At 34.9% G+C, this 26,323-nt stretch overlaps 3 protein-coding genes across 4 annotated transcripts; 1 reads left to right on the forward strand and 2 right to left on the reverse strand.

Annotated features, from left to right (window-relative positions):
- Nucleotides 1–8,816: 8,816 nt before the first annotated feature.
- LOC145639500 (uncharacterized) lies at nucleotides 8,817–17,510 on the reverse strand. 2 transcript variants are annotated; one of them, XM_081690755.1, is made up of 13 exons: nucleotides 17,054–17,510; nucleotides 15,268–15,452; nucleotides 14,956–15,065; nucleotides 14,741–14,821; nucleotides 14,401–14,504; nucleotides 14,176–14,262; nucleotides 13,235–13,437; nucleotides 12,662–12,863; nucleotides 12,473–12,523; nucleotides 12,237–12,335; nucleotides 12,064–12,123; nucleotides 11,148–11,272; nucleotides 8,817–10,332 (listed from the first exon to the last, which is right to left on the reverse strand). In XM_081690755.1, the coding sequence occupies exons 1-13, from the start codon at nucleotides 17,318–17,320 to the stop codon at nucleotides 9,177–9,179; spliced, it is 2,730 nt and encodes a 909-aa protein (XP_081546881.1). In that variant the 5' UTR covers nucleotides 17,321–17,510; the 3' UTR covers nucleotides 8,817–9,176. The 2 variants fall into 2 exon arrangements, with proteins under 2 accessions (XP_081546881.1, XP_081546882.1); XM_081690756.1 differs by having other exon boundaries at nucleotides 11,148–11,269; nucleotides 17,054–17,509.
- A 1,244-nt stretch (nucleotides 17,511–18,754) lies between these two features.
- Nucleotides 18,755–22,617, forward strand: LOC145638497 (uncharacterized). The gene is made up of 2 exons (XM_081689474.1): nucleotides 18,755–18,912; nucleotides 21,304–22,617. Exon 2 carries the CDS (start codon nucleotides 21,434–21,436, stop codon nucleotides 22,466–22,468), a length of 1,035 nt encoding a protein of 344 aa, XP_081545600.1. The 5' UTR covers nucleotides 18,755–18,912; nucleotides 21,304–21,433; the 3' UTR covers nucleotides 22,469–22,617.
- Nucleotides 22,618–23,179: 562 nt separating this feature from the next.
- Nucleotides 23,180–26,323, reverse strand: LOC145638498 (peptidyl-prolyl cis-trans isomerase CYP18-1). The gene is made up of 5 exons (XM_081689475.1): nucleotides 26,188–26,323; nucleotides 26,000–26,074; nucleotides 24,288–24,449; nucleotides 23,750–23,908; nucleotides 23,180–23,509 (listed from the first exon to the last, which is right to left on the reverse strand). The coding sequence occupies exons 1-5, from the start codon at nucleotides 26,188–26,190 to the stop codon at nucleotides 23,426–23,428; spliced, it is 483 nt and encodes a 160-aa protein (XP_081545601.1). The 5' UTR covers nucleotides 26,191–26,323; the 3' UTR covers nucleotides 23,180–23,425.

Consider the following 26,323-nt stretch of genomic DNA (forward strand, 5'->3'; position numbering starts at 1 on the left):
AAATTATATGACAAAGAAAATTTAAAGTCCAAATACATTAATGTCCAAATAGTTAACAATACGTCAATAGTCAATACATGCATTTTATCTTATACTAAAAAATAAGTCATCAACGCCGGAAACCGATAGCGGATCAACAAAGTATGAGCATACGGCAAGTCAACAACTCTACAAAATATGAGATCAAAATATTAGATAATCATAAGATAAATAAAAACAAAAAAGATGCAGAAATTAAACTATAATTTTTTAAATATTCAAACTAAAAAGGTATTACCTTCTAATACTAAAAGTAATCATCAATGACAGAAACCGAAGGCGGATCAACAAGAGACGACAACTCTACGAAAAACACGATGAAAATACATTGTTAAGCAAAAGACAAAACAAAACAAATGCTAAAATAGGAGATTAAACTGATCAGAACATAATACAGATTACAGAACATACAAATTAAACTGATCAGAATCATCAGACCATTTGACATGATTAAAAAAAAAAGAGAGAGACAGCAAATAAAGTATTAACTGAAGTCAGTCATAATCATTCAAAATATTTAATAAAAAAATTTTTTAAAAAAAAGGGAAAAAGTATTACCCTCTTCAATTTGTTGAATTTCATCGATACTTTCTTCAATCATAAGTGGACCACGTGTAGTGCGCATCCAATCTTGTGCACAAACCAAAGCTTCAACCATATGTGAAGAAAGTGAACTACGAAATGGATCAAGTACTCTTCCACCGGTGCTAAATGCAGATTCGGATGCAACCGTGGAGACCGGAATGGCTAATACATCCCTAGCCATTAGACCAACTATAGGATATCTATCCACCCCTTTTTTCCACCATCCCAAAGCATCAAAACTCTTACCGATAATATTAGGTTCTCTATCATCCATCAAATACTTGTCCAAATTAGTTTTTTTGTCAAAAACTGTTTGTCCACCAATATCCCTCTCAAACTCAAAATCAGCCTGATCATGCCAATCATTATAGTTTTCGAAGTCTTTTGAAGTCAAATCAATATTTTCAGAAACACTTGACACATTTTGAGATTGTAAAGCAGCATAATGTTCATACAAAGAAGTCAAAGTTTCCATCACCATATCATACAACTGGGTGGCCTTGTCAGAATCATATTGATCATTAATAGGCCACTTAACATAATGCATTTTGCGTCTAGGGTCAAGCACAACAGCAACATACAACATCAAGTTAATGTTATCCACATTTTCCCAATATTTGTCATGCTTTTTCTTCATCCCATTGGCCATTGACCTTTCCTTAACATCAACACTTTCACACTTTTTTTTAATCATCTTGCCAATTGTGACAAGTTCTAACAAATACACATTAGTAGTAGCATACAAAGACCCCGAGAGTCTCAAAGTAGCATCATAAAAAATCTTAAGAAAGGGAATAAAAGAAGCAACACGATCCCAATCCATATCAGTAGGAACACCTGACATCTTTGTTAACTCTAAAAAATATTTCCCACCATCAGAATTTTCAAGCAAATCAAAAGCCTTACGAAAAATCAAAGCATACTCCAACATCAAATAGGTGGAGTTCCACCTAGTTTCAACATCCAAACAAAGCTGACGTTTTGATTCAATTTGTTCTTGATTCACACAATTTCTGAATTTTTGCAATCTGGCAGGTGAAGATCTAACAAACCGAACAGCATTACGTATTTTTTTATTGATTCATCACATTCTTTCAAACCTTCTCTTACTGTCAAATTAAGAATGTGAGCTGCACACCGCATATGCACAAATTTACCCTCTAAAACAGTCCCATCTTTCCATCCTAGTAACCTCTTCCTTAAATATTGGACCCCTACATCATTTGAGCTTGCATTGTCTACGGTAATGGTCATTACTTTAGTGATACCCCACTCAAGAAAACATTTTTCTACCCCTTTACCAGTAGCCTCACCTGAATGGCCACTAATTGGACAAAAATTTAAAATTTTTTTGTGCAAGTTCCAGTTGTGATCAATAAAATGGGTTGTTAAACACATGTATGACAGATTTTGGCAAGAGGTCCATGTGTCAGTAGTGAGAGAAATACGAGAAGAACACTTGCTAAAATAACTTTTCAGTTTTTTTTTTCATCTAAAAACACACGATAGCAATCTCTAGCTACTGTAAAAACGAGAGGGGATAATGAAATTAGGCTGAACAACATACATAAAGTAGCGAAAACCCTCACGATCAGCAAACCTAAAGGGTAATTCATCCATTATTATCATTTAAGCAAAAGCTTTCCGACCCTCCTCCTGCCTAAACTTCCAAAATTCTAGTTTACCCTTTTTTTCCCCACTTGCATTATCACCTACACTAACATCTCCTAATGGATGCTGACTTTGCTCACTTTGAAAAGCAAGAAGCATTTGGGATTTGCTCACATTAGGGGGTATTCTTTACACCTTTCTAAATGATTTTTCATAGCACTTGTACCCTTTTTAGAGTCACCAGTAACATCAACAGAACAATACACACATTTTGATCTTTTATCCCCATCTTTTACTATTAACTCAAAATGATCCCAAAGCCAAGATCTTTTCTTTTTACCTTTTTTTTCAGCTCCATCAGCATCACTAGTAGTGGTTGAAGGCCTTTTTTTTGTGGCTGTGGTGGTTTTTCAATTCCAGCATGCTCCTCATTAGCAGCGGTTGACGCCAAGGGCTCCTCTTCAGTTGGTTGATTTGCTACATTAGCAGATTCTACAGTAGCATCATCCATCTAAACCACATAAATCAAAATGTAAACTAGTTGACAAAATAAAACTGAATTTACTTATTTTTTTTTCAATCACAAGTTCTTTCACAGACTAATTTAAATCACTAAATCAGCAATTCAGCAGAAGTACGAGCATAGGATGACAGGAACAGAAACATAATGAAATTTTCTCCCAACATAACAGCAGAAAATTAACAGTTCAACAACACCATAACAATTAATATGAAACTTTTAAAACAGAAAATTTTAACAACACCATAACAATTAATATGAAACTTTTAAAACAGAAAATTTTAACAACACCATAACAATTAAACATTAAGTAATCTACTAAATACTAATCCTAAATTCCTATAATTTATGTATAATCTTTCTGTTCATTTTTCTAATTCTATCTATATTAGTCATTAATTATCATATTCACTACACAAAAATATAGAAAAGGAATAATAAGAATAAAAACAAACTAAGAAGATACTTTGATTTTATTATACTTGAATCTCATAACTAAGATTCTTAGCTAAAAGCTAATGGTATAATATACTAAATCTGATCTATAATTCAACAACAATAGATTAATAATTAATGTCTAACGTTTTCCCCAAATTTAATCAACAACAATAGATTAATAGAACCTAAAAATCAAGAAGAAGCAAAATAACATAACAATAGAATTTTGAAAACCAAATTAACTAATTAAAATTATAAATTATATCAAAAATTCAAAAGAGGAAAAGGAAAACGGTTAATTACCTTGGTGGAGGAGTGAGGGGCGCCGCTTCTGGTGAAGGAGTGAGGGGCGTCGCCGCTTCTGGTGAAGGAGTGAGGGGCGTCGCCGCTTCTGGTGAAGGAGTGAGGGGCGCCGCTGCTTCTGGTGGCCTGGATGAGTGAGGCGCCGCTGCTTCTGGTGGATGAGTGAGGCACTGAGAAGGTGGTCGGAGATCGAGAAAAGGAGTAGAGAGGAGAGATCGAGAAAGAACTCAGACAAGACTAAGAGAGGAGTGAGAAACTGAGAAGACTAACCGAGAAAGTGAGAAGAAAGAGGAAAGAGGCGGATTTGAAATTAGGGTAAGTTGAGATTTTGTTGGGCTTGGGCTGTTGGGCATATGGATAATATTTGAACTTTAAATATGGGTAAAAAAAAGTAATTTTCGGATATCGGATCGGATATCCGATCCGAAATCCGATATCCGACTTTATTTTCGGATATTCAGATAACCGAAATTCAAATTTTCGATATCCGATATCCGAAAATTTCGGATCGGTTACCCTAAATTGTCGGATCGGGTGCGGATCGGATCTTCGGATTATCGGATAATCAGATAGTTTTGCTCAAGCCTAACATTGTTAGCTTTTTTTACCAAAATGTCGCCGGAGTAAGTTTTTTTTACCAAATTGTCGCTAGAGGTCTTTTTTATTTACCAATCTGGTCAATTGGCCGTTAGTCCGAAATAGGATTAACTTTTCAAAATAATTGTGGAAGATGGATTTGCGCCAAAATATGATTTGTCAACAATGTTTCAATAAGAACCTTTCAGATTTATATGGAGTAATTAAAATTGTGGTGAAACTCAAAATTATACGCTATAAATCCTATAATGTGTGAAAAATTAATGAGAAAAAAGTGGGAAAAAATACGGAATACCAAATTTTACTAGTGTTCTCAAGTTCTAATCTTATCAACTTAGGGTGCAGATTTTTTTATCATCCCCTCTACTTCTGAGGACATGCTTGGATTAGGGGTAATATATTAAGGGGATAATAAAAGTCAAATTAGTTGAAATCAGATTCGGTGTTTAAGGATATAAAAAAATAAAATAAAATTTTGGTGTTCCACCTGGTTCACCCTTTGGGCTAATCTGGATTCGGGATCAGTTCTGGGTGGTTAGGTTCTAGTCCCCTCCCGATTGTTGTTGCGGGGGATCAAACACGAGTCCTCCCTACCAAGTGTAGTCCCAATCAACACTACACCAACAACCAATTGGTTGGATATCAAAAAATTTGAATAAGATCAGATATCTGATTAGGCCTACCTAGTATAAAAACGTAGGTATTTGGACCGAAAGTGTAACTAAAAAGCATCCCCACGCTTTATAATGGGCCTAGTTTGCTGGTAAAAGAGGTTAAAGGCCCAACGAGGAAGACCATCCCTTCGGGTCCAAAGAACGACAGCACAAACCAAATACCCCATATAAGTGTAGTGATGTAACAAACAAATACTTGTGTACAAGTACAAAATTTAACACCTTCAAGTCCTTGATCCATAATCTATTAATCTTTGTTCCTCCGATTTGATCCCAAAATGATTATTTAAGTAATATTCTAACTTTGTACTCGAGTATCTCAACCGTTGTGTTTGTCCTTATAGCAATACAACTATACATATACGAAGTATGATATATCTGAACCATTATGTACAATTTATTCATTTATTGTTATTAAACCTCAAAATAAATATCTCCTAATTGAATAAATTGTCGGATTTGTATGTCCCTTAGATAATTATCGAACAATACAAAGCATGAGAAAAGAGGGATTGGAAAGTAATTATATTATAACATAACCTAATAAACTTAAAATTCAGCCTTACCCAAAACTTATTGCTGTTGTTAGTTTGTTACTGCAACATAAGTCATTGCCTTAGCAATCCTGTTAAAGTTATGATATGCTTTAATTTGGAAACAAGAGTATAATAATGTAATAATCAAGTTAATACTTGTTATTAAACAATTATGGGATAAATTCCTTAAACCTATTGTTTGACGACTAAGTATTAAGTAAAAATTAAACCTCAAAAATAAAGGTTTGAGCAACATAATTCATCCAATACTATCGATCAACTTCATTGCTCTCTTGTTTGAAACGATATTATTATTCAAAAAACAAAAAGAAAAAGGAAAAGAACAAGTGTTGTAGTATGATTTACATCACAAGCTTAAAATTAGCTTAGCTTACTCTAAATGCACTCTATCAAACTATAAAGCTGCTCATTTATGTATCTAAAACATTGAGGATGCACTTCAACCTTACTTTACTTGATCATCTCATCGGATCGACTCAGTTCGTGTTTTATTTGTGAGATTCATACTGAGTTGTTGTTGTCGTTGTTGTTGTTGTTGTTGTTGTGAGGACGACAATTTCGTAGTTGAGCTAAGAGAACCTTGTTTTCTTGATTAAGATAAACAACTTTCTTCATTAGCTTAGCATTCTCCCTCAATATATCTTGGTTCTTCAAATATAACTCCATGTTTTTCTTTAATAACATCTTATTCAATGACGATTTTCTCATCTTCCTGTTACATTTGTATCATTATCATGTTAAATAACGAATAAATCAAAGGATTTTATTAATAGTTAAAAAAAACGTACTAGAAATTGTATAAAATACTTTGATATATATTATATTTATATATAGAATTAATTACGTACCTCCTTGTGATTAGCCAGTGAATATTGCAGCTTCTCATCTTTCTACGATGATTATAATATAAGATATTAAAAGGGGTTATTTCTTTGATACTCATACACATAATTAGCAAAAAAAAAAAATTAGGTGTAGAAGAAAATAGAAAGAGTTTTTTAAAAAAATTATTTTTTGGTTTAATTTGCTTTATGTATTGTGTGAATATATATAAGTAGGCAAAAGGAGTAATAATTTGCTGTGATTTTGTTGTATATTTATTTTTGTGCCCACTTTATGATAGTAATTGTAAACAATGATGGCAATAAAAGTAATGATGATAATAGGCCAGAAAAAATATGAAGAAGACGATTGATCGATGAGGTAAAGTAATAGTTGTAGTAGTATCGTTATCCATCTTGGCTTTTTTTAGGACTTTGCATTTATTATTTATGTCTCTCTAGAAGACTAAGCTAGAAAAGGTTTTACTTTTTCTTATGTCATTTTTTGTTTGGGATGTGGCAACTTACGTACTTCACAATCACGATTCACGACAATCATCTAATACAAGGTATTTTACAATCATAATTGATTTAAGGTCTTATCTTAGTTTCTTAGTAAAAAAAAACTATGTATGTATGTATATTATCGTGTTAATTAGTTCATCCAAAATGTCACTATAAATGTGTCAAGTGTATATATATTATATTATTATGTTATGCGTATACTATATATATAGTGAGTACTTCATTATGTCCTAGAGTTAATTCAATTTGTGGGGGAGCGAGGTGAAGCCATGACCGGCGAGTCGGTAACCCCCTCCTCCTCCACAACCAATCGTCGTTTTATTTGTTCCTTAATTAAAATGAAATACTACTTATGACATAAATTACATCAAAATTTTAAGGTCGATCTTTCTTTTAATCATTGATATTGGCTTATTACTGTTATTAAAGATATAAAATTTAAAAGTCGATAACTAGCGACTGATTTTCTTTACGGTCGGTAATTATCGATCGTTTATAAAACCAATCGCTAATTTGGTGCTCGTCGGTAATATTGGTCGCGTTTTCTTGTAGTGTGCATACATGGATATGCTTGTGAAGTAGTTATTAAAAACTACATTGAAATAGGTTACATTTCAAATATAGATTATTTCTATAACTAATAAATACTAATTTCATTAAGAGTGGTTAAGCTACCTTGGACTTGAAGAGTGTTTAATCTGCTTTTACTCGTACCTTCTTATCCATAATTCTTAGGACTATATACGTTTCTTCGGCCAACGATTTTCCCACAAGTAATATAATAAAATCAAATCAAACATAGCATAGGGATCCCTATCAAAAATTTCCCAAGGAAGCAAAGAGACAAGATGCATTAAATGGCAAAGGGGTCACAGACTCTTGATCTGAATTTGATTGTATTTGCAGTGAACAAATTGAATTGAATGGCAACCTTCATTTTCATCATCATACTACTTCACATGGACACCCACGAAAGAGGCACGTGTTAACGAAAATGGAGGAAATTCATTCATTGGATTTTGAAGAAGAGATATAATAAGTCAATGTTGTTAGGTTTCTTCTTTTGTCCTTTTTCTTCATGTAATCGATTAGGAAAAGCTCATGTACGTTACTTTTTTTTATGATTTTGGACGATGAATATATTCGCACCATTCGTTTATCTTTCTACTTTTCTGACGTCCATTATGTAATTCATCATCATTTTAGTTGGAAAACTAACGGTTCAATACTTGCATGTAATCAATACAATACAATGACTTCCTACTAGTAGCTCATCAACTAATTCCCTACGTTTTTAGCTAGGTATTTATGTTATTCGGATTTGGATACTCGTGTCAGATATGAGTACATGTTTAAGTGTCTGACTTGGTTATTTTGTGAAAATGATCAGTGATTTTGGTCTAAATTAAACTGTTAAAGTGTCCATATCGTTATAAAAGTGTCGAAAACATTAGTAATTTAAGTAATTGAGGCGAGACGAAGAGTTCTAGACATAATTCTAGCTAGTAAGTAGCAACATAAGGTGATAAAGATAATATTTTAAGGATATTTTCAGACATTCTGCCTTTTGTCATACAACATCCATGAGGGCATTAATATGCAATGAAGAAAACCTGTTGTAACCCACAATTGGATACATAGACATTTAGCATAATACTAATTAATGTACGAAATAATTGCCAAGGCCAACTTCAATACATTCTTGTTAAGAACAGTATAATTGCTACGCGTAAATGATTCATTTGTCATAACTATTGATAGGTGTAGTACTACTAGTTTTGGTTTTCATTAATATGAGGGACCATATTTATTATTTGGCAAATGGGGTAGAAATTTCATAACAAAGTATTAGTCTCAAAGTTCCTTATTTTGGACAAGCTATTACTGAGTCTGAGGATGTTAACTAGCTTAATTTATAGTCTTAAGAAGGCGGTACCTAAAATATGATACGGAGTATCAAACACTGTATCATCAAAAACTTTGCGGCTCTCTATACATATAAAAAAAAAGGTACAACTTTAACATGGAGTATTCAGCAATCGCATAATGAAGGCAGAAGGTAGTCCTCTTTGATTTCTCCACCACCATCACATTCTTTTATTTGACAAGATATTAACAAAATGCACCAAATTGAACGAACAAAATGTAGCAGCATCAAAGCCAATTCTATCAATTATCGTTGAATTGGATTGTACTAATCCCTTACATGCTCAAATGATTAAACTCATAATAATTCTTAAGAATCCTAAATTAGTTACAACAACCATCAATGCCCCTTAGATATAGGTGCCAACATCTTCCTCCGATAAATAAAATTAAAAAATTGTAACCAATCTGCTCCTAAACAAATAAAAGTGGGACTAAAGACACCTCTAAATAATTACAGCTTATACACTATATTTACACTTATTTTTCTGTAACTCACCAATCAGCAATGACTGATTGAACAAGAAATGCAATGAAGATGGGAAGAAGAAAACGGGAAACGAAAATATGACCACAATAATTATCCCACAGAGTCTTCCTGGGTATCATCATCGTCTTCTTCCATTTCATCGTCTTCATTTTTATTAGCTTGGTCATGAGCCTGTGTTTCATCATCTGATTCTGACCCATCATCTGCATCTACAATTTTGCTAGCTTCAACACATTCATCATCAGTTTCCGACTCAGAGTCAGAGACTTTGGCATTTTTCTCTTGAGAGCTATTACCGACAGAACTCTTGAACTGCTCCTTTACATCAGGTGCCATGATTCCAATCATATTACTCAATGCTTGAATTTCTTGGTCTGAATGCGTTGTCCTAGCAAGAGCACCAGAGGGTAAACTTTGAGACTCAGCCACCTGAGTAATGGAATCATTTGTAACTGCTTGATTTTCTCTCTCGTTGTGAGGAGATTCATTGTCTCCATATACAGAAGGGTCCGTACTACAAGCCCAGCTCCCAGCAACTTCTGATGCCAAAAGATCTTCTGTTCCGATGCATCCAGGTTTTGCATCCTCAGTAGCCTTCACTGCTTCCTCTCTGTCACTCAAGAGAGAGTCTTGAAGATTGTCTTCACACCTATGAGGGATCTGCTGCTCAGTTTCTTGCACATTTGTGTCCTCATCAAGCTGCATTGTGTCCCCAGCAATATCACCAGTTTTATTCATTTCTGTCTTTCTTTCACCATCAGCACCAGGGCTTTCAGTTTCAAGAACTCGCTCAGTTCCATCACCATCACCTTCAAACATGGGAGCTGTTCCAACACCATCAATGTCAGACCCAAACCCAGCTTTAACCATGCCCTCATCAACGAAAAATTCAGCTTCTTGGGTATCTTCATCATCTTGGTTTCTATTATCACAGTCATGCTTCTCAGTGGCGCTACCTTCTTCGCTGGAAGTCTCAGCCACTCCACCTTGTTCATGTCTCTTCGCTGAATAGCTAGGGCCGGCCTTAGCGGCAGCATTAGTTCTGTTACTTGTAGCTTCAATTCCAGCAGCAGCATTTACATCATCATTCTCCTCTGCTGCACGGCAGAGAACATCTAGAGAGGCATTGTCATAATCCTCCTCATCTACTAGAGCCCTCTGCATAGACTTTAATTGTTCTTGCTGCTTTGTGAACAGCATTTTGATCTCCTCTGTCGTCGAGTAAAACGCACGCAGCTGTGTTTCCCTGCACAGAGAACATGCGCTTGGGAGTTGGGATAAAAGTTCAAGAAGATGTATTTCAAGTAAATTCAATTCTAAAATAAATTAAGCTTCATCTAAAAAGCATCATTTCACATGGAATATGCAAGCACTACACAACCAAAATGTTGATACAAGTTCAAATATATAAGAAGCCTGGAATGTGTGAAATCATATAATATATCAGAAAGCACAGAGACTCAAATGATTATCACTGATATATTTTAACAATCAAAAGCAAGTAATTATACAAGGGCTTAGAATCAACGATCTGATGGTGCCACCTGACTTTCCAGAATATTGGCTGCCACTCAGATTGACAAAATAAAAGCCCCAAGGAACTTAAATGAAAAATGCATACTCTCTACAGAATGACTCCTGAGGTGCCAGGCACACATCAAAGTTCAACTAAACTTTCCAATTTATAGTTGATATGTACTATGAAATCGTCCAGGGACATAAGCATGCACAATCAGAACAGCTTCACTGAAAGTCTTATGCAACAAAACAGAATATTCACTAAAGTTTGCGAAACACACAAGAGTACAAGACACAACAACACAGCCCGACAGCCGTGCCATATACAAAATATCTACTACATATAATCTACCATATGGAAGTGACAAAACAAGAGAAAACAACCAAAATACTCCTATTTACTAATACAAACACAAATTGGTGAAGTTCAGTTTCAATTCATATCATCATAGAGTATGTATCAAAATAAATTCAACTTTCATGGAACTATTACTTGCACAGGAAAAAATCTAACAGACCAATGCCTAAGATTCAAGATCTTACCGCAGCATGATTCTTTCCCGAGCACCCTTTAACCTTCGTCTTTCAAATTCAAGATCCCGCATAGCAGCATTTATTTCTAGCTCAAGTTCAGAGACCTTGGCCCATGCTTCTTCCCGAGCTGCCTGCTACCACCATCAAAATAACACCTTTTTATATAAGCAATATAAACATTTTTGGTTTTCACTACTGTTGAACTGCCTTGATATTTTGATAAGCTCAAATCATCCATTAAAATATAAAATTTTGCATTTTTGTGGGTTTGTTATTCAAAAAAAAAAAAAAAAAAAAAAAAAAAAAAAAAAAAAAAAAAACAGGTGGTAAAATCAAAATTTGGTGTTAATGAGGGGTGGTTATTTACAATTTTTCCCAAATATAATGCTTACTTACTGATCCAAACTGATGGATTGACCAATCACCAGATGGCCAATTGTCACATAGTAACTTAATTCAAGCTCAAACATAGCCATTAATTATGAAGCCCCAATATTTGAGATGAGCCAATGTGCACAACTAATGAATAGAAACCTAATGACTAAAACTTTGTTCGGATTGAAAAATTGAAGGGGAAGGAAGAGAGGAGAAAAGAAAGCTCCCTTGTTTGGATACTATTTGATAGGAGGGAAGGGAAGGGAAGGGAAATAGAGGGATTCATATTCCCTCGCTCTTTAATGTTAGGAAGAATTGAAGGGGAAAATGCAATCTTACCTTCTCCCTCCCCTTCCTTCTTCTTCCCTCCCCTTTCCTTTCCACTTTGCTATCCAAACAAACCATAAATGAGCTAAATCAGAAGCAGAAACCACCATAAAGATTAACCAGTCCCGATCTCCACCCCTCTTCCTTTCTCCGTACAAAATAAAGTAAAAAGGACAGAATGAAAAAGAAGGAAAAGAGAGAGACGTAAAGTTTCCCCTTGTACCTTTTCTTTGTCAAGCTCTTTCCTCATGCTCCTCGTTTCAACTTCAAGTTCTTCCACTCGCTAAATAAGAAGTGCAAATATAATCAGCTAATAAAAATGAAGTATCAACATCATTTAGCATTACAATGTGACAGAGACAGACAAAGTTGGAGATTGCACAATAAAACACATACTTTTTTTCTGAAAGCAGAGGACTTTTGTTCGTTTGATACTTGAACCTCAAGTTGGCGAACTCGATTGTCAGATAAGACCAACTTCTGTCTAGTTTCCTCCTGTCATGAGCCAAGTTGTAAATAAAGTAAGACGTAATTACTGCTCAAAAGGACCTATCCCTTCCCCAGTCACCACTCCCTCTTCCCAAAAAAAGGTATTATCCTATCGAGAATACAAAGTTCAAAGACACCCATACCAATTTGGATCTCAGACTCTCCACCAGTGATGAATTCTCTCTTTCTGCTTCCTGATAATAAAAACAAAACAAGTACATCACCTATTGTTTATAACTACAGATGAAATAGAAGTTACCAAAATAAAAATAATAATAATAATAATAATAATAATAATAATAAAAATAAAAAAATAAAAAAATCATGGCAACCTGAAGTTTACTAATAATTTCTTGTTGTTCTCTTTCTCGCCTCGAAGCAGCATCTGATACTCGTTTTAATTCTTCTTCAGCCTCAGACTGAACCCTTTGAATTGAAGCTTTCAGATCTGCAACAGCCTTTTCTCGCTCTTCTCTTCTCTGGTCACGCTCTTCATCTAGCCGTGTTTTCAGTTCAGTTATAGTTGCCTTTTGGCTGCAACAAACAAATCATAAAAGGGTTACCTTCTGCCTTGGGAAATTATTCAGAATTGCATATCAGATATCACTCCTTCAGAATACAAGTTACAGCATTCCAGATGCAAATCAATTAACCAACTCTAACATCACAGCATTAAAATAAACCATGAAATCCAAGTACAACTCTGATGTCGAGCTTTATAGATTAAGAGAAATTTTGGGAATATTGGGATCTTCAGAACCACACATACACAAAAGAAAGCTGAGTCCAGGAAAAAAAAAACCGCAGCATCAAGAGCGATTCTTGGCAACCAACAGTTAGTGGCCATTGCACCAAAATTTTAGTCATTCAATTTTAGATCTAATGTCCTGCCAAGAGTACTATACCTTTTCACTATTTCATTTGTTTCAGTAGATGACTGCAAAGCAGCAGAAAGTCTTTCATTTAGATCTTCAACAACATGCTTTTGTTCGGCAAAACTTTTATTGGCCTCAGTCAATTCCTTCTTTGTAGATTCCAATGACACATTTAGTTCATTCAGTTGATCATTATAAGACTTCGAAACAGACTCTTTGAGATCTTTCATCTCCTACAGGATCCAACAAAAATAAATAAATAATATTTATAAAATGAAAAATGATATATAAAGCCCAAAGGACAGCAAACAATAATAAGCAATATGAAACAATAATTAAAGCAATCGACTTCTGCTATGCATTACTAAATCAATACCAATTTAGGATAGATATTAAACGCTTATTTGCAGCCAGCTTATATCATTAACCATATAAAATGTACCCAAAAAAGGAATAATATAGCTAAAAAGATAATTAACAACAATGAGAAGGGCATAAGCATGATAACCATCTAAGATAGATGTGCATGTATACAGAAAAAATGTATGACGTGAAAAAGCTAATTTGCAGTATCCTACTCTCCCCACCTTCATCCATACCAAGAATATTTTAAGTCAATCTAGATGAGATTCATGCACAAAGGACCAAGAATGGACAAAAACATCGTATGATACATACATGCAATATTTTTAGGAGAAAAGAGGCATTGCAGAGAGAAAACAGCCCATTTAACTATTTAAGTACTGTGGAAATTACTACTCTCTTCTCACAATTAGGACATAGCTAACAGATACATGGTCACCTTGGTTCAATTTGTTGTTTTCAACAGAATCTACACTCTATTTCCAGCTTTCTGCACACACCATCCCCAGTGTAGAAACAAAGACATTCAGCCAGTCACGTTCAAATTCTACAGTTCCACAAGCCAAACAATACCTAGTAAAGGATAAATTGGGATACATAGAGCATACATTTTGATGACGTTCAAGGACTTCACGATTTTCATTCCGCAATGCATCAATTGTAAGTACATGATTTTCCAATTGCTTTCTCAAGTCCTGCAGAAACCAAATCCATAAGCATATAAGGTCTTCCATCCCAAGGAAAAAGAAAAAAAAAGAAGAAAAAAAAACCATGTAAAGTAGCTCTTAGCTAATTTGAATTCAGACAAAGATGTAAATTGTATCTGGCGATACCGTATTTGAACGTTGAAGGCTTCGAAAGTCATCAAGAGAAACAGGGCCCTCAGTAGCGCCAATACCAATGCCTTTAAGTCTTTTGGTTTCGGGACCAAACTCCTCTGGAAAACAAATACAAGTAACATACTTCATATCCAAGCACCCTAGAAACTTAATGTATAATTACTGATCCACCATCCATGAAGAATGGATACAGACTTTACAAAAACTAGCACCACTTTTGCATGGGTGCATAGTTTCTGTTGGCAAGTGAAGCGAGTATATTTTTTTTTTTAAAAATAATAAATAAAAAAAAAAAAAAAAAGAAGAAAAGAAAAGAAAGAGTAATAGCTAATACCTGCTTTTCTCTTCAATGTGGTACCATCAGATGAAGGGACAGATGATGAGACTTCTCGATAAACAAATGCAAATGCATGCTCTACAGCCAAAACCACGAATCAGAGATGTAAAAAGTGCAATTCAGGACATATTTACCAATTCAAGGACTGAAGTGCAACGCTTGATCGAAATAACTGCATAGTACATATATATCATCTACAAGCAACACAATACCATGCTGAGGAGGAGCCGCTAGTGATATGATATCACCATGACAAAGCTTAGCTTCAAACTTAGAGCTACCTCGCTTCAATCTCTCCCAATTCAGATAAGATCCATTGGTGCTGACAAGGTTAAAGATTTTAAAGTCAGAATTCATTAACCTTCACAATCTCACATGATATACAAGTAAAATCTTTCTCAATACATTCATATACTAAGAGCCTTTGCAGTTTGCACATTTAAAAAAAAAGTATCGGGGCATCACTAGAAATATGAGGTATATATTTTTATAACATCAAATGCCTGTCTTCGAAAAAGAAAAACCTTGTATCTTTTAGAAAGGCAGCATTGCAGAAACCAGAAGGATTCTCAACATCTTCCTTAGGAACTCTTTTCCTAGAGATTGCACAATGTCGTTGACTAACTGCATTTGAGTCTATCTGAAAACGCACGTCATCTACTACTCGTCCAATGCAATGCTCATTGGCGGTTAATAGAATATTTATTCCCTGTTCACAGATATTCCATTAATCAGCTAAAGTGCTTAACGTTGGATTAAAAATTCAAAAAATAATAAATACCAGGACTTGATTTTACAGTGCACGGTAAATATGACCACAAAAACACGTCAGAAAGTAACTGAAATAAACTGACATGTTAAAATAAAATAGGTCAACAACGGTAGAAGAATAATTATACAAGTTGTGGCATATCGCACAAAATTACTTTCTTTTTTCAAATGTATGGGAAACTTACAATATAACAAGGCCTTGTTCAGCGTAGGCGCTTAGCTACAGTTTTTTCAACTCTTAACTCACTTTATGAGTGTATTGCCAATGCAAAAAGAACCTTTATGGGTACATAAAATGCACACATCTCATAATTAAGGATTCAACAGTTTTATTTATTGTGAACTACCTCTTCAAAAGTAGTGTATACTTGATCCTTTTTTCATCTCTCAATTTAACATGGGACAGTCTAAGGAGATCCATTATCAGTAATTACTAAATTTGGAAAGGTGATAGCTTTTCCCAATGAAAGAAGCATGTGGATGAAGTTGGAGTGAATAGATGGCAAACATCTCTAAGGACTCTAACTAAATATAGCAACAACATGCTAAGACAGTTATCATACAAAGGAAATCAGTTTCTATCCCTACCCTTGTAACTTACAAAATTAAATATACTTTCTCGTTTGATTAAGGAAGGATTACTTAAAAAGGAAGACTTTGTCTCATCAACCCTAACCTTTCTCTGCCTAAAGAATCCTGTAAATTTTAAAATCGTTTAAGAGCACCTCATCCTCAACATTTGCATTTCCTGTGATACATATTACATAAACCAAAAAATTAGTCTATTCCAAAACCCAATCCACCTTAGACTCACTATGTCAGTAATCTGACTAAAGATTGTCATTTGTCAATGATCGTAAAGCCCTTAATTGACAATTTTAGATTCAGTTACATCAAAGATCTCACCCTAATTCCCAAATGAAAAGAACAGTATTCCCCTTCCTTTTTCCTTACTTTATCCGTACAAAACAATTTTCTATACGAGAGGTTCTCCCAGGCATGATGGATGCCACAATCAATCTCATTTAGGTTTTCTAAAATAGTTCCTCTTTGAAAATTCCGCATCATCATTAACATCCGTAAAAAACTCTCACACCTACCTATATAATCTTCTTCATCATTGGTCACAACATGCGCCAGTTAATGTTCCCCTTCAAAATAAATCGCGACATCCACTCATCCTTTCCCTCCCATAAACAACACTCAAACTTTTACAACCAATTTCATTAATGTTCCAACATTAGTTCCTTCCATATATTCAGTGTCATCCTTTTCCACCTACAAACAACATTCAAAATCCAGGCTCAACCCGGAGTGTTACGAATTGTGAATTACTATTAAGCCACATTAATAACATTGATATCTTAAATAACTAATCTCACCCAAGTGAAGATTCAATATTTGCAACATTCTAGCTCAAACTACACAAAAAAATTAACACCTTTTTCTCAGTAATCAATACAATACCTAATTCAAAAACAAGAAAACCCTAGCAATTAGCATACAAAATATCATACATCAGTTTTACGAATCAATTACCTGAGACCGCTTACGAGCATTATTCGAAATAGCAGTAAGAACACCCCAAACATCAGGATCAGAGCAAGGGAGAGGTTGCGCAGCGATTTTGGAAGCGACGGCGATAATGGCGTCTTTAGGGGAAACAGGTTTAACCGTCGAAGGTTCATCTTTGGGTTGACAAGAGCTAGATTGAGATACAACTAGACCTTCTTCTACCTTTCTAGGGCTCGGATTTTGTTCCGGCGTAACTTGGATTCCTGGCCTCCTTTCCTCTACAATCGCCATTGAAATCCACTGTGAAGCTTCAGCGAAACCCTAATTTGTGAATTTGGGGAAGAAATTAGGGAATGTGAAGAGAAAATTAGTGTTTGAGAGTGAAGAATTGAAGAGGAGAGAGAAAATAGGGCGTTGGTAAAAGCAGTGTATGTGTGCGTAAACCCTTGAACATGAATTGTCAGCACTTTTAAGAGGGTGGAAGAAGAGTGACAATCGTACGCTGAAAGTTTGAGGAGAGAGAAAATACCCGCCAAATAATTTCCTACCGGCGGGCCCCACCTAACAAAACTAACTTTGTGATAATACAGAGTACGATTTTAGGTTAGGGTTGTACATGGGTCCAAAATCGAGTTCGAATTACTAGAATCTTTTGAACAACAAGGTTGAATTTTTAATAATGTTTGGATTGAGGTTAAGATTGGATTTTCAAGTTTACTTAGATTTTGTGTATTGTAAAATTAAAAATTGTACTTGTACTATTATACGGAGTATGTTTTAATACTTTTTTGTTTTTGTAAGTATTGCTTTTAAGAATGGCAAAATTATATTCATTGACACCAATTTAAGAGTACGTTGCAAGTATTGACATGAACTAGTGTCACATGTAAAATTGACACCAACTTGCTCAAAAAAGAATAAAATTGACATTAAGGCACTAAACATTCAATAGCGCTCTACATATGACATCTATATAGTCTTATCTTTCCAACACATTAAGAACTTTTTGAAACAAGTGATTGTATAAAAGAAATTTTATACTTATACAAGTGTTAAAAGTTATGCAAAATTAATTGTTGAGTGTCATTTATGTCAATTTTGTAATTTGTGTAGCAAGTTGGTGTCAATTTAGCAAGTAATATAAGTTGGTGTCGAAGCCTGGCAAGATTAATGATAAGCTCGTTTTTCTTCAAAAAAAAATCTTTTGGTGTCGAACAATCTTGGGAGAATCATTACCCCCAAGAAATAGCCCTATATGTACTCATGGATTTCCCTTGCTATTAATTAATGATAAGCTCGTTTTTCTTCAAAAAAAAATAAAAAAATAAGTTGGTGTCAATAATTGTAAAACTTCATAAAGCTGATGTCAATAATTGCAATTTTGCCTTTAAAAATGTGATTATTTTTTTAAAAGCATTACACTTTTTTTTGGTTATAAAAAAAAGCATTTTTATTAGGAGCAATTTCCTTTTAAAAACTGCCCAAAATATAAAAATATACTCTGTAAAAATTATATTCTTTTTTACTCTGCTCTGTATTTTCTACTTTACGGTTGACAACAGCTTTAACATTTATTTTTGGTTGTTAAAGAGAGGGCAAACCCCTGAGAAAGACATAAGGCAAACCAAAAACAACACAATCAAACCATAATCACTTCACCCAAATCCTAAAAATTTTACTGATTCACAATAAATTAACAAAATTATCACATCAAACCATAGTCACTTCACTAATACGTAACATGTTTTGCTTTTGCAACAAAGTTTGATTTGAGGCCTAACCCCTATACGAGACACAACACATATAAAAATACAAGTATAACATAGCTTTAGAAAGAGAGATTGGGAAACTGTTCCCGCAGTTCTTCAGAGTTCAAACTTCAGGTACTAATTTTCTCCAACAGCTTTCACTTTCTTGTACTTGTTGATTTCCCAGTAATTCGATTGCTTGAATTTCTGGGCATGAAATCCAGATTATTTCATAAGAATAGGGATATTCTTGACTTGCTTATACTAAAGTCGAAACCTTATTGATTTATTTTCATTAGTAATGTCCGCACTCCTTTTCTTACTGTCAATGGAGTAGATTGTTTGTTTTTCATAAATCCCGCTACAAAGGGCAATGATGTAGACGAGATTAAAAAGTGCTGAACTTTAAGGTGTTTTTATAGTTGTGAATCTAATTAGCACTCATTAATTCAGATTTCTTTTTCTATTGAATTCCTAATTTTTTGTGTATGGCTAAATTTGCTGGTGATATCTATATGTATTTAAGTTATTCTATTGCTAGTGATTTTTCTTGTGAATGAGAAGCATTATTCTGCTATAAAAATTGAGTCTTTTTTATAATTGCTATGATTTGCTTATCAATTTCTGTGATTTGCTATATTTGAACCTTCTAGGGTTTGTAAAGTATAGGGAAATTGTGAGGGTGATAGTGTTAAGTTTGCCCAGTTAAAGTGCTTGTCTAACAAGACCAAAACCGATCAATCAATCAAAGCCTTAAGTCCATAAGTGGGATCAGCTACATGAACCAATGATTTTTCCGTATAGTCATCCACAAAAATCTTCCTCCTCCATCCCTTACGATCAAATACTTCATTATCATGCAAATCCAAATACTTCATATCCTTCCTAACTCCTTCCAACCAAGTCATTTTCGGTCTCCCTCTACCTCATAAACAATTATTGAAGAGGGTTACTCTTTAGACAAGATTTAATCTTTGTTAAGGGTAGTGAAGGCTAGTTGGTTGGTTGCAACTCGTAAAATGAAGCCATTTTTACTAGATAATCTAATTGTATCTGCCAACTTTGTATTGTTGGCACTTAGTGCTAGGGCTGTGCAGAGTACGGTCTAGACCGCACCAAACCGCAAACCAAACCGCAATTTTGCGGTTTGGTGCGGTTTGGAAATTACGGTGCGGTTTTCAAATTTGACCAAACCGCGGTTTTGCGGTTTGGTGCGGTTTCGAAAAAATTTCAAACCAAACCGCACCGCAAACCGCAATTTAATGCAAAGACTCTTATATTGTATTTATATGTACTGAATTGTGTGGGTCATTATTAAGAAAACCAAAGTTTTCCTTTCTTATTACTCTCCGTTTCTTGTGCTTTGGAGTTGTAATGGAGTGGTTGTGGTTTACTTAATGATTTTGCTCCATGTTTGTCTTGGCATGTTACTGGGTCACTATTAACATTGAAGTAAAGCACTACTTCTTTATTGAATTATTTGCATAGTTGTACAGTTTCCAAGTAAAAATTTCATAACAAAAGATTAGCAAATAATCATTATTTGTGAGGTAAAAAAATTATGGAAAAACCGCAAACCGCACTGCACCAAACCGTATTTTGCGGTGCGGTTTGGTGCGGTTTGTATAGAATTGCGGTTTGGTACGGTTTGAAAAAATCACAAACCGCAATTTTGCGGTTTGGTGCGGTTTGAGATCCAAACCACACCAAACCGCACCGTGCACAACCCTACTTAGTGCTGGACACTACAAGAAATCAGGTCAAGGAGGGCGATTTACTTCGCCCTCTTTGATACATTTATCGCCCTCATGCTTGCCCTCTTAGCCTTGTATTAGTTTCAAAGGGCAACTGTAATATTTCGCCCTCTTTGTTAAAGATCAAGGAAGGCAAATTCCGTCCTCTTTATCGCAAAATTCCGGAATAAAATGTGTGCTGATAAAGATATTGCTTCATGTTTGCTATTATGAAAGAGTTTTTGTAGCAACGATGGGGTAGTTGCAAATGACAGTTCAATAAGATGGTTGCTATCAGATCATCAGTCGATAGAAAATACGTAGTATAAGATCATATGAACCAATATCAGATTATAGGAAGTGTTTATCATTTTAGAAAGTGAAAATATGTTAGGTGTAACAGTTAGAAAGATGGGTTTATGGGATTGGCAGGTCAGTTGCTGTGTTTTATCTTCTGAGAAATTGCCTAGGAGGGGTAGTTAGTAATTGATAGCACCTCTTTCTGTGGAAAAGATTTGTTCAAGTCCAAATCTTATGACGTTTGAGAAGGAAAGGGATTTAATTACATATCTCTACTAACAAGCTGAGTATTTGAAATGGATTTACAAGCTGATCTGCTCTCATATTTAATTATTAACCTTCACTGATGTTGGTTTCATGCTCATTGATTAACTCTTTTCTAAATATATTTTTGTTTACTTCGCTACTATGAGTACTATTACTGATGTTAGTTTCATGCTCATTTGTTAATTATATTGATATACTTTGTATAATCAATTCTATAATCTGTCAGGTGTTTCGAAATTGGAGGAGATCTAATAAAGAGCAAAAAGTTGGATTGCCTTTGAATAGCAGGAATTTTAAGTGTGGAATCATTGTTTAAGGTGCTTTTTATACCTTATACAGCTAACTCAAGTAAATCCATGCTCTCAAGCATTGCTTCACCCATGATTAGAAACCCAATAGTTGCAGCCATGAATTACACAAAGAAGAAAGCTGCTGTACTTTACCACTACCCTTGCCCTGATGGCACCTTCGCGGCCCTTGCAGCACACCTTTATTTCTCTGCTACTTCCTCCCCAGTTCAATTTTTTCCAAACACTGTCTACAGTCCTATCAAGGCAGACCAGTTGCCTTTGCAAGAAATCGGTGATGTTTATCTTTTAGATTTTGTTGGACCCTCTGGGTTTGTTGCTGATCTCTCATCCAAGGTGGAGAAAGTGATCATTCTAGACCATCATAAAACTGCACTTGAGACTTTAGGTGATGAAACCTCATTGGGTGAGAATGTAACGAAGGTGTTAGATATGGAGAGGAGTGGGGCAACAATTGCTTATGATTACTTCAAGCAGAAGCTTAGTGAAGGAAATGGAGGCAGTCATGAGTCCGTGCTTGCTGAGTTCAATAGAATGAGAAAAATTTTCGAGTACATCGAGGATGGAGATCTTTGGAAGTGGCGCCTTGAGAATAGCAAAGCTTTCAGCAGTGGGTTGAAGGACCAGAATTTAGAATTTGATTTTCAGAAAAATCCCTCTGTGTTTCAGCAGTTGCTCTCACTGAACCTTGAATCTGTTATAAATCAAGGTATTATAAGCTTAGATCATAAGCAAAAGTTGATTACTGATGCTCTTGAGCAATCTTTTACAATCAACCTTGGAGGTGGGGCATTCGGTCGTTGCCTAGCTGTCATCGCAGATGAAGCTCTTTCAGAATTAAGGAGTGAACTTGGGAATCAGTTGGCTTGTAAGAGCCAAGACCAGAACTTAAGGGGCATCGGAGCTATTGTTTACAAAGTTCCCGAGCTTGGGAATGACCAGATGTTTAAAATCAGTCTTCGGAGTGTCAAAAGTGAAGACACGACTCCTATTTCAGAGAAATATGGTGGTGGTGGACATCGTAATGCTAGTTCATTTCTGCTAAGATTGGCTGATTTTGAAGCATGGAAAATGAACAGTTGATGATTTCTTTGTTAATTTGTCAATCAACAAATTTTGTAGTTGTTTAGTTGACAGTGTTAACTACATATAGAAACTAACTTGGCAGTTAGGCATGTTTACTTATGAAGTTATGATCTAGATTTTGAAGTCCTACATTTTGTAAGAGAAAACTATAATGTCATTCTTGAGAAAAACTCAGCGCCAGGGTGTGTGCCTGTATTACTTCTCCAATTTTGCCAACTTCAACAAAATCTTTGCCCAGGGTTTTTTTTTTTTTAATTTCAAATCAAAGAATTGATTTTCAGTCACAACTTTGTTTACTAGTTAGAGAAAAAAATAAAACTATAAAGGCAAGTTTGGATTCAAATTTATGCTCATGACAGGGTTAGAAGACTGAAACAAATATCCTTCAAGTATAGGGTGAGAATTGAACCTCTCTCACAGAGTCACAGGGTTAGAAGAATGAGACGAAGACCCTCAACCACTAAGTCAACCTTGATTTTCAGTTTTCCATCCCCTCTTTGAATACGGGAAGCTAATCTTTAAACTTCTCACATTCGACAATGAAGTTTCATGTACTATGTCTGACGTCTGTACTCCAGCTTTCGCTAGTCCAAACTCAACACTCTGGAGCTCATCTCACCGACCTTGATTATATAATCACTCAAGCATAACCCATTGCATCAGATGCCAATAGTCACAAACTTGTAAAATTGGAAACATCTCAATATGTCATGAACGACATTTCTCAAAATGTTAGATTATCATTAATCATCAGTGTACTAAATCCTAACCAATTGAACAGTTTACATGGTTTTCACAAACTATGAGCCAATGAAATTACAATACCCACTGTGCTATACATTGTGCAGGAGAGCAATTGATATCGTTCAACTAGTCACTAAAATTGCAGGTTAAAGTGAATACACTGTCATCTACATAGTATATGATGAGGAAGTCGCATCTTGCCCCTGAATGCTAACCAGCAAGGGGATTAGCATGTATGGTGACACGGTTGAGCCTAATTTCAGCAAGTGGGCGATCTCCTGGACCTGTTTTTGTCTGCATATGCCAGGAAAAAAAAAAAATTATTAGGGACAGATGTCATTGAGGAATTGCAAAAAGATCACAAGGCAGAGCATCATCATGGCCCTAGAAAGAGGAAAAAAGAAGGAAAAAACAACAGTAGACTAAAGATGTAGCCTCGTATGAAGAAACTAGATATAGGAAACCATGCAAAAACAACAGTTTCATGACAAATGGTAGCACAAGCAGATATCAAATTCAAGTATCCAACATTACCTTTTCCATAAGATCAAGAACCTCAAAGCCATGGATCACCTTTCCAAACACAGTATACAATCCATTCAAATGAGGCTGCTTAGCATATGTTAAAAAGAATTGGCTTCCATTGGTATTTGGACCACTGTTAGCCATCGCCAAGATTCCCCTAGCATTGTGCTGCAAAAGAAATATACAGAATATTATAGAGGAATTAATTTTAAGGTTCTATTTCTTGTTCTCAATAGTTTGTCATCGTTAAGAAAAGAAAAGCAAGACATTTACAGCTTTTTCTGGCAAATCAGTCTCTGCTTCAATATCACACACATTAATCGAACAATGGAGTAACTTAAGTACTTAATCATATGAAGTTACCTTACAGAGTAAAACACAACACGACTTGTAGGTAGGTAAGGTTTAACAAGAATTACAGACACATGGTGAATTTTAGCGACCAAGAGGTCCCAAACAAACTCATGTATGATGACAAAATTTGAATGAACAAGGAATGAATTAATATCCAGATAGAAATCATAAGCTACTATAGTTCATAAAATACCTTAAGAGACTCTCTTATCTCATCATTAAACTTTTTGCCCCATATACTTGTACCACCTTTGCCAGTGCCAGTTGGATCTCCTCCCTGGATCATAAAACCTTTTATGTTTCGATGAAATATGGTCCCATCATAGTACCCACTGGCGCATAGAGCCAAAAAGTTCTGGAATATCAAAAAGGCATTTGAATCATTGACAAAGAAACAAACGATATCAAATTAGAATGAAGTATATCTATAAAATATGACTGGTTTTTTGTTCTAATCATCTCCAACACCTATCACATTCACTTAATCCATAATAGGATTTTGTGTTAGGTAATGGAAGGTATAACTTTTATATACAAAGAATCAGGAAAACTGAAGCAAAAAAAAAAAAAAGTGCTGCACCTACATATTTTATCACATGGAAAGCAAGGTAGACAAAAGCTTTTGCCAACATAAAGGACAATGAACAATGAATAAAAACTAATTAGAGTTGTTTGACTCAGGCCTCAGAGGAGAGGGAAGGAAAAGTACTGAGGAAAGGAAAAGAAGGAAAATACAACTCTTCATGCCCCCCAACTGTTCGGACACGAAGACCAGAAACATATGAAGTTCTAAGAACCTTTTCTTGCATTTGAATAAGTTGATCTACAATAACTCTACCCACTTCTCCTCCCCTCTTGTTCATCTTTTTCAGGATAGGTGATTTTGGAGATGAGTGCATATTAATTTTCTCCCGCTTCCTAAACTTCCCACTACCTATTAAATCCTAAGCTCATTGGATGGCCTACAACATATAGCATATATTTTCTTCAAAAAAATATGTGTAGGAGAAAGAATGAACACCTCACTATCAACTTATCCAAATATCAAGCATGTAATTCTGAAAAATAGAATACCGTGCAGAAAATCCATGCCAAGCACACAAAATGACAAAACAAACACTTAAATTCTTCTAGTTTGATCTCAAAAGGAGTATTCATCAAATTGAGATTTGTCTCTAATCTCTATCGATAAATATTGAGTACAAGGAACCCCAATCACAATTACATTGGAAAACTTTATCAAGGTTGGCATGTTTGTATAGAGTCATATTCCATATACAAACCCGAGCCATTTCCATTAGCAAAGGTCCTTCAGGGATAACTATGGAGTGCAATAAAACTTCGATTGTCCAAAAAACATACACACATGCCCATATAATTTCCAATGCCCTTCATGGCTTCACATCTCATAACACCATCCTTGTAAGACAACTACAAACTTCACAAATAGTTAGCAGTCTCCAACTATCCAATCCATGATTTACTCCTATACTTAGAAGTTAGAACCAATGCAATGCAACCAAATTCCAAATTCCCAATCTCATCAAAACAGCAATGCTACCCCAATCTATTCAGTATTCACAACCCCACATCCCAAAAATATCTAATTTTAATTTTATAAACGCCTTAAACCCTAAAGCAATCTTGTAAACTACCCAAGTCATTACCGTTCAAATTACACCATCAACGCGACCATTAAATAAATACGGAGAAAATGAGAACAACAATAAAATCATTTTAAAAAAAATAAAAAAATAAAAAAAATCAGCTCAAAGATAGAAATTTCAGTCTATTGTACAATAATTCCATTAAATTAGATTAATCAACAAGAAATAATTGTTCCCAGTAAAACTAAGACATCTCAAATTATACATACAAAAAAATCAACAAATTCATGAAGTATACCTCAGCAGCTTTTGGAACTTCATCACAAAAGATTTCGCATTTTATGTCGCCAAGATTAGTGTGAAGTGTCACTGACTGCCAGCATCAATATTCAAAACACCAATTTTAATGCCGAAAAAAAAAAGCGTTAGGTTTAAGCGACGAAAAAAAAAACGACGAAATTCATGAGTACAGAAGAAGAAAAATACCATTTTACTGTAAGGAAGGAGACAGTGAAGAAGAAATTCAAGTTTTGATGGTTGGCTTTTTTTTAGAATGCGAGATTAATCATCGATGCTGATCGTTGATGGAAATGAATTTTCTCGCCGACTTTAATTTAGGGGA

Source organism: Chenopodium album, chromosome 7, assembly GCF_948465745.1.
Source record: "Chenopodium album chromosome 7, dcCheAlbu1.1, whole genome shotgun sequence".
In the NCBI taxonomy this organism is placed as follows: domain Eukaryota; kingdom Viridiplantae; phylum Streptophyta; class Magnoliopsida; order Caryophyllales; family Amaranthaceae; genus Chenopodium; species Chenopodium album.

Coding starts and splice junctions, on each gene's coding strand:
- LOC145639500 (XM_081690755.1), bottom strand. CDS start 17,320: ATGGCGATTGTAGAGGAAAGGAGGCCAGGAATCCAAGTTACGCCGGAA. Junction 15,453..17,053: donor ATGCTCGTAAGCGGTCTCAG/GTAATTGATTCG, acceptor ATCTGTGAACAG/GGAATAAATATTCTATTAAC. Junction 13,438..14,175: donor TCCTTGAACGTCATCAAAAT/GTATGCTCTATG, acceptor TGGATCCTGTAG/GAGATGAAAGATCTCAAAGA.
- LOC145638497 (XM_081689474.1), top strand. CDS start 21,434: ATGCTCTCAAGCATTGCTTCACCCATGATTAGAAACCCAATAGTTGCA.
- LOC145638498 (XM_081689475.1), bottom strand. Junction 24,450..25,999: donor AAGTTCCAAAAGCTGCTGAG/GTATACTTCATG, acceptor TTGATATTCCAG/AACTTTTTGGCTCTATGCGC. Junction 23,510..23,749: donor TTCTTGATCTTATGGAAAAG/GTAATGTTGGAT, acceptor TGGCATATGCAG/ACAAAAACAGGTCCAGGAGA.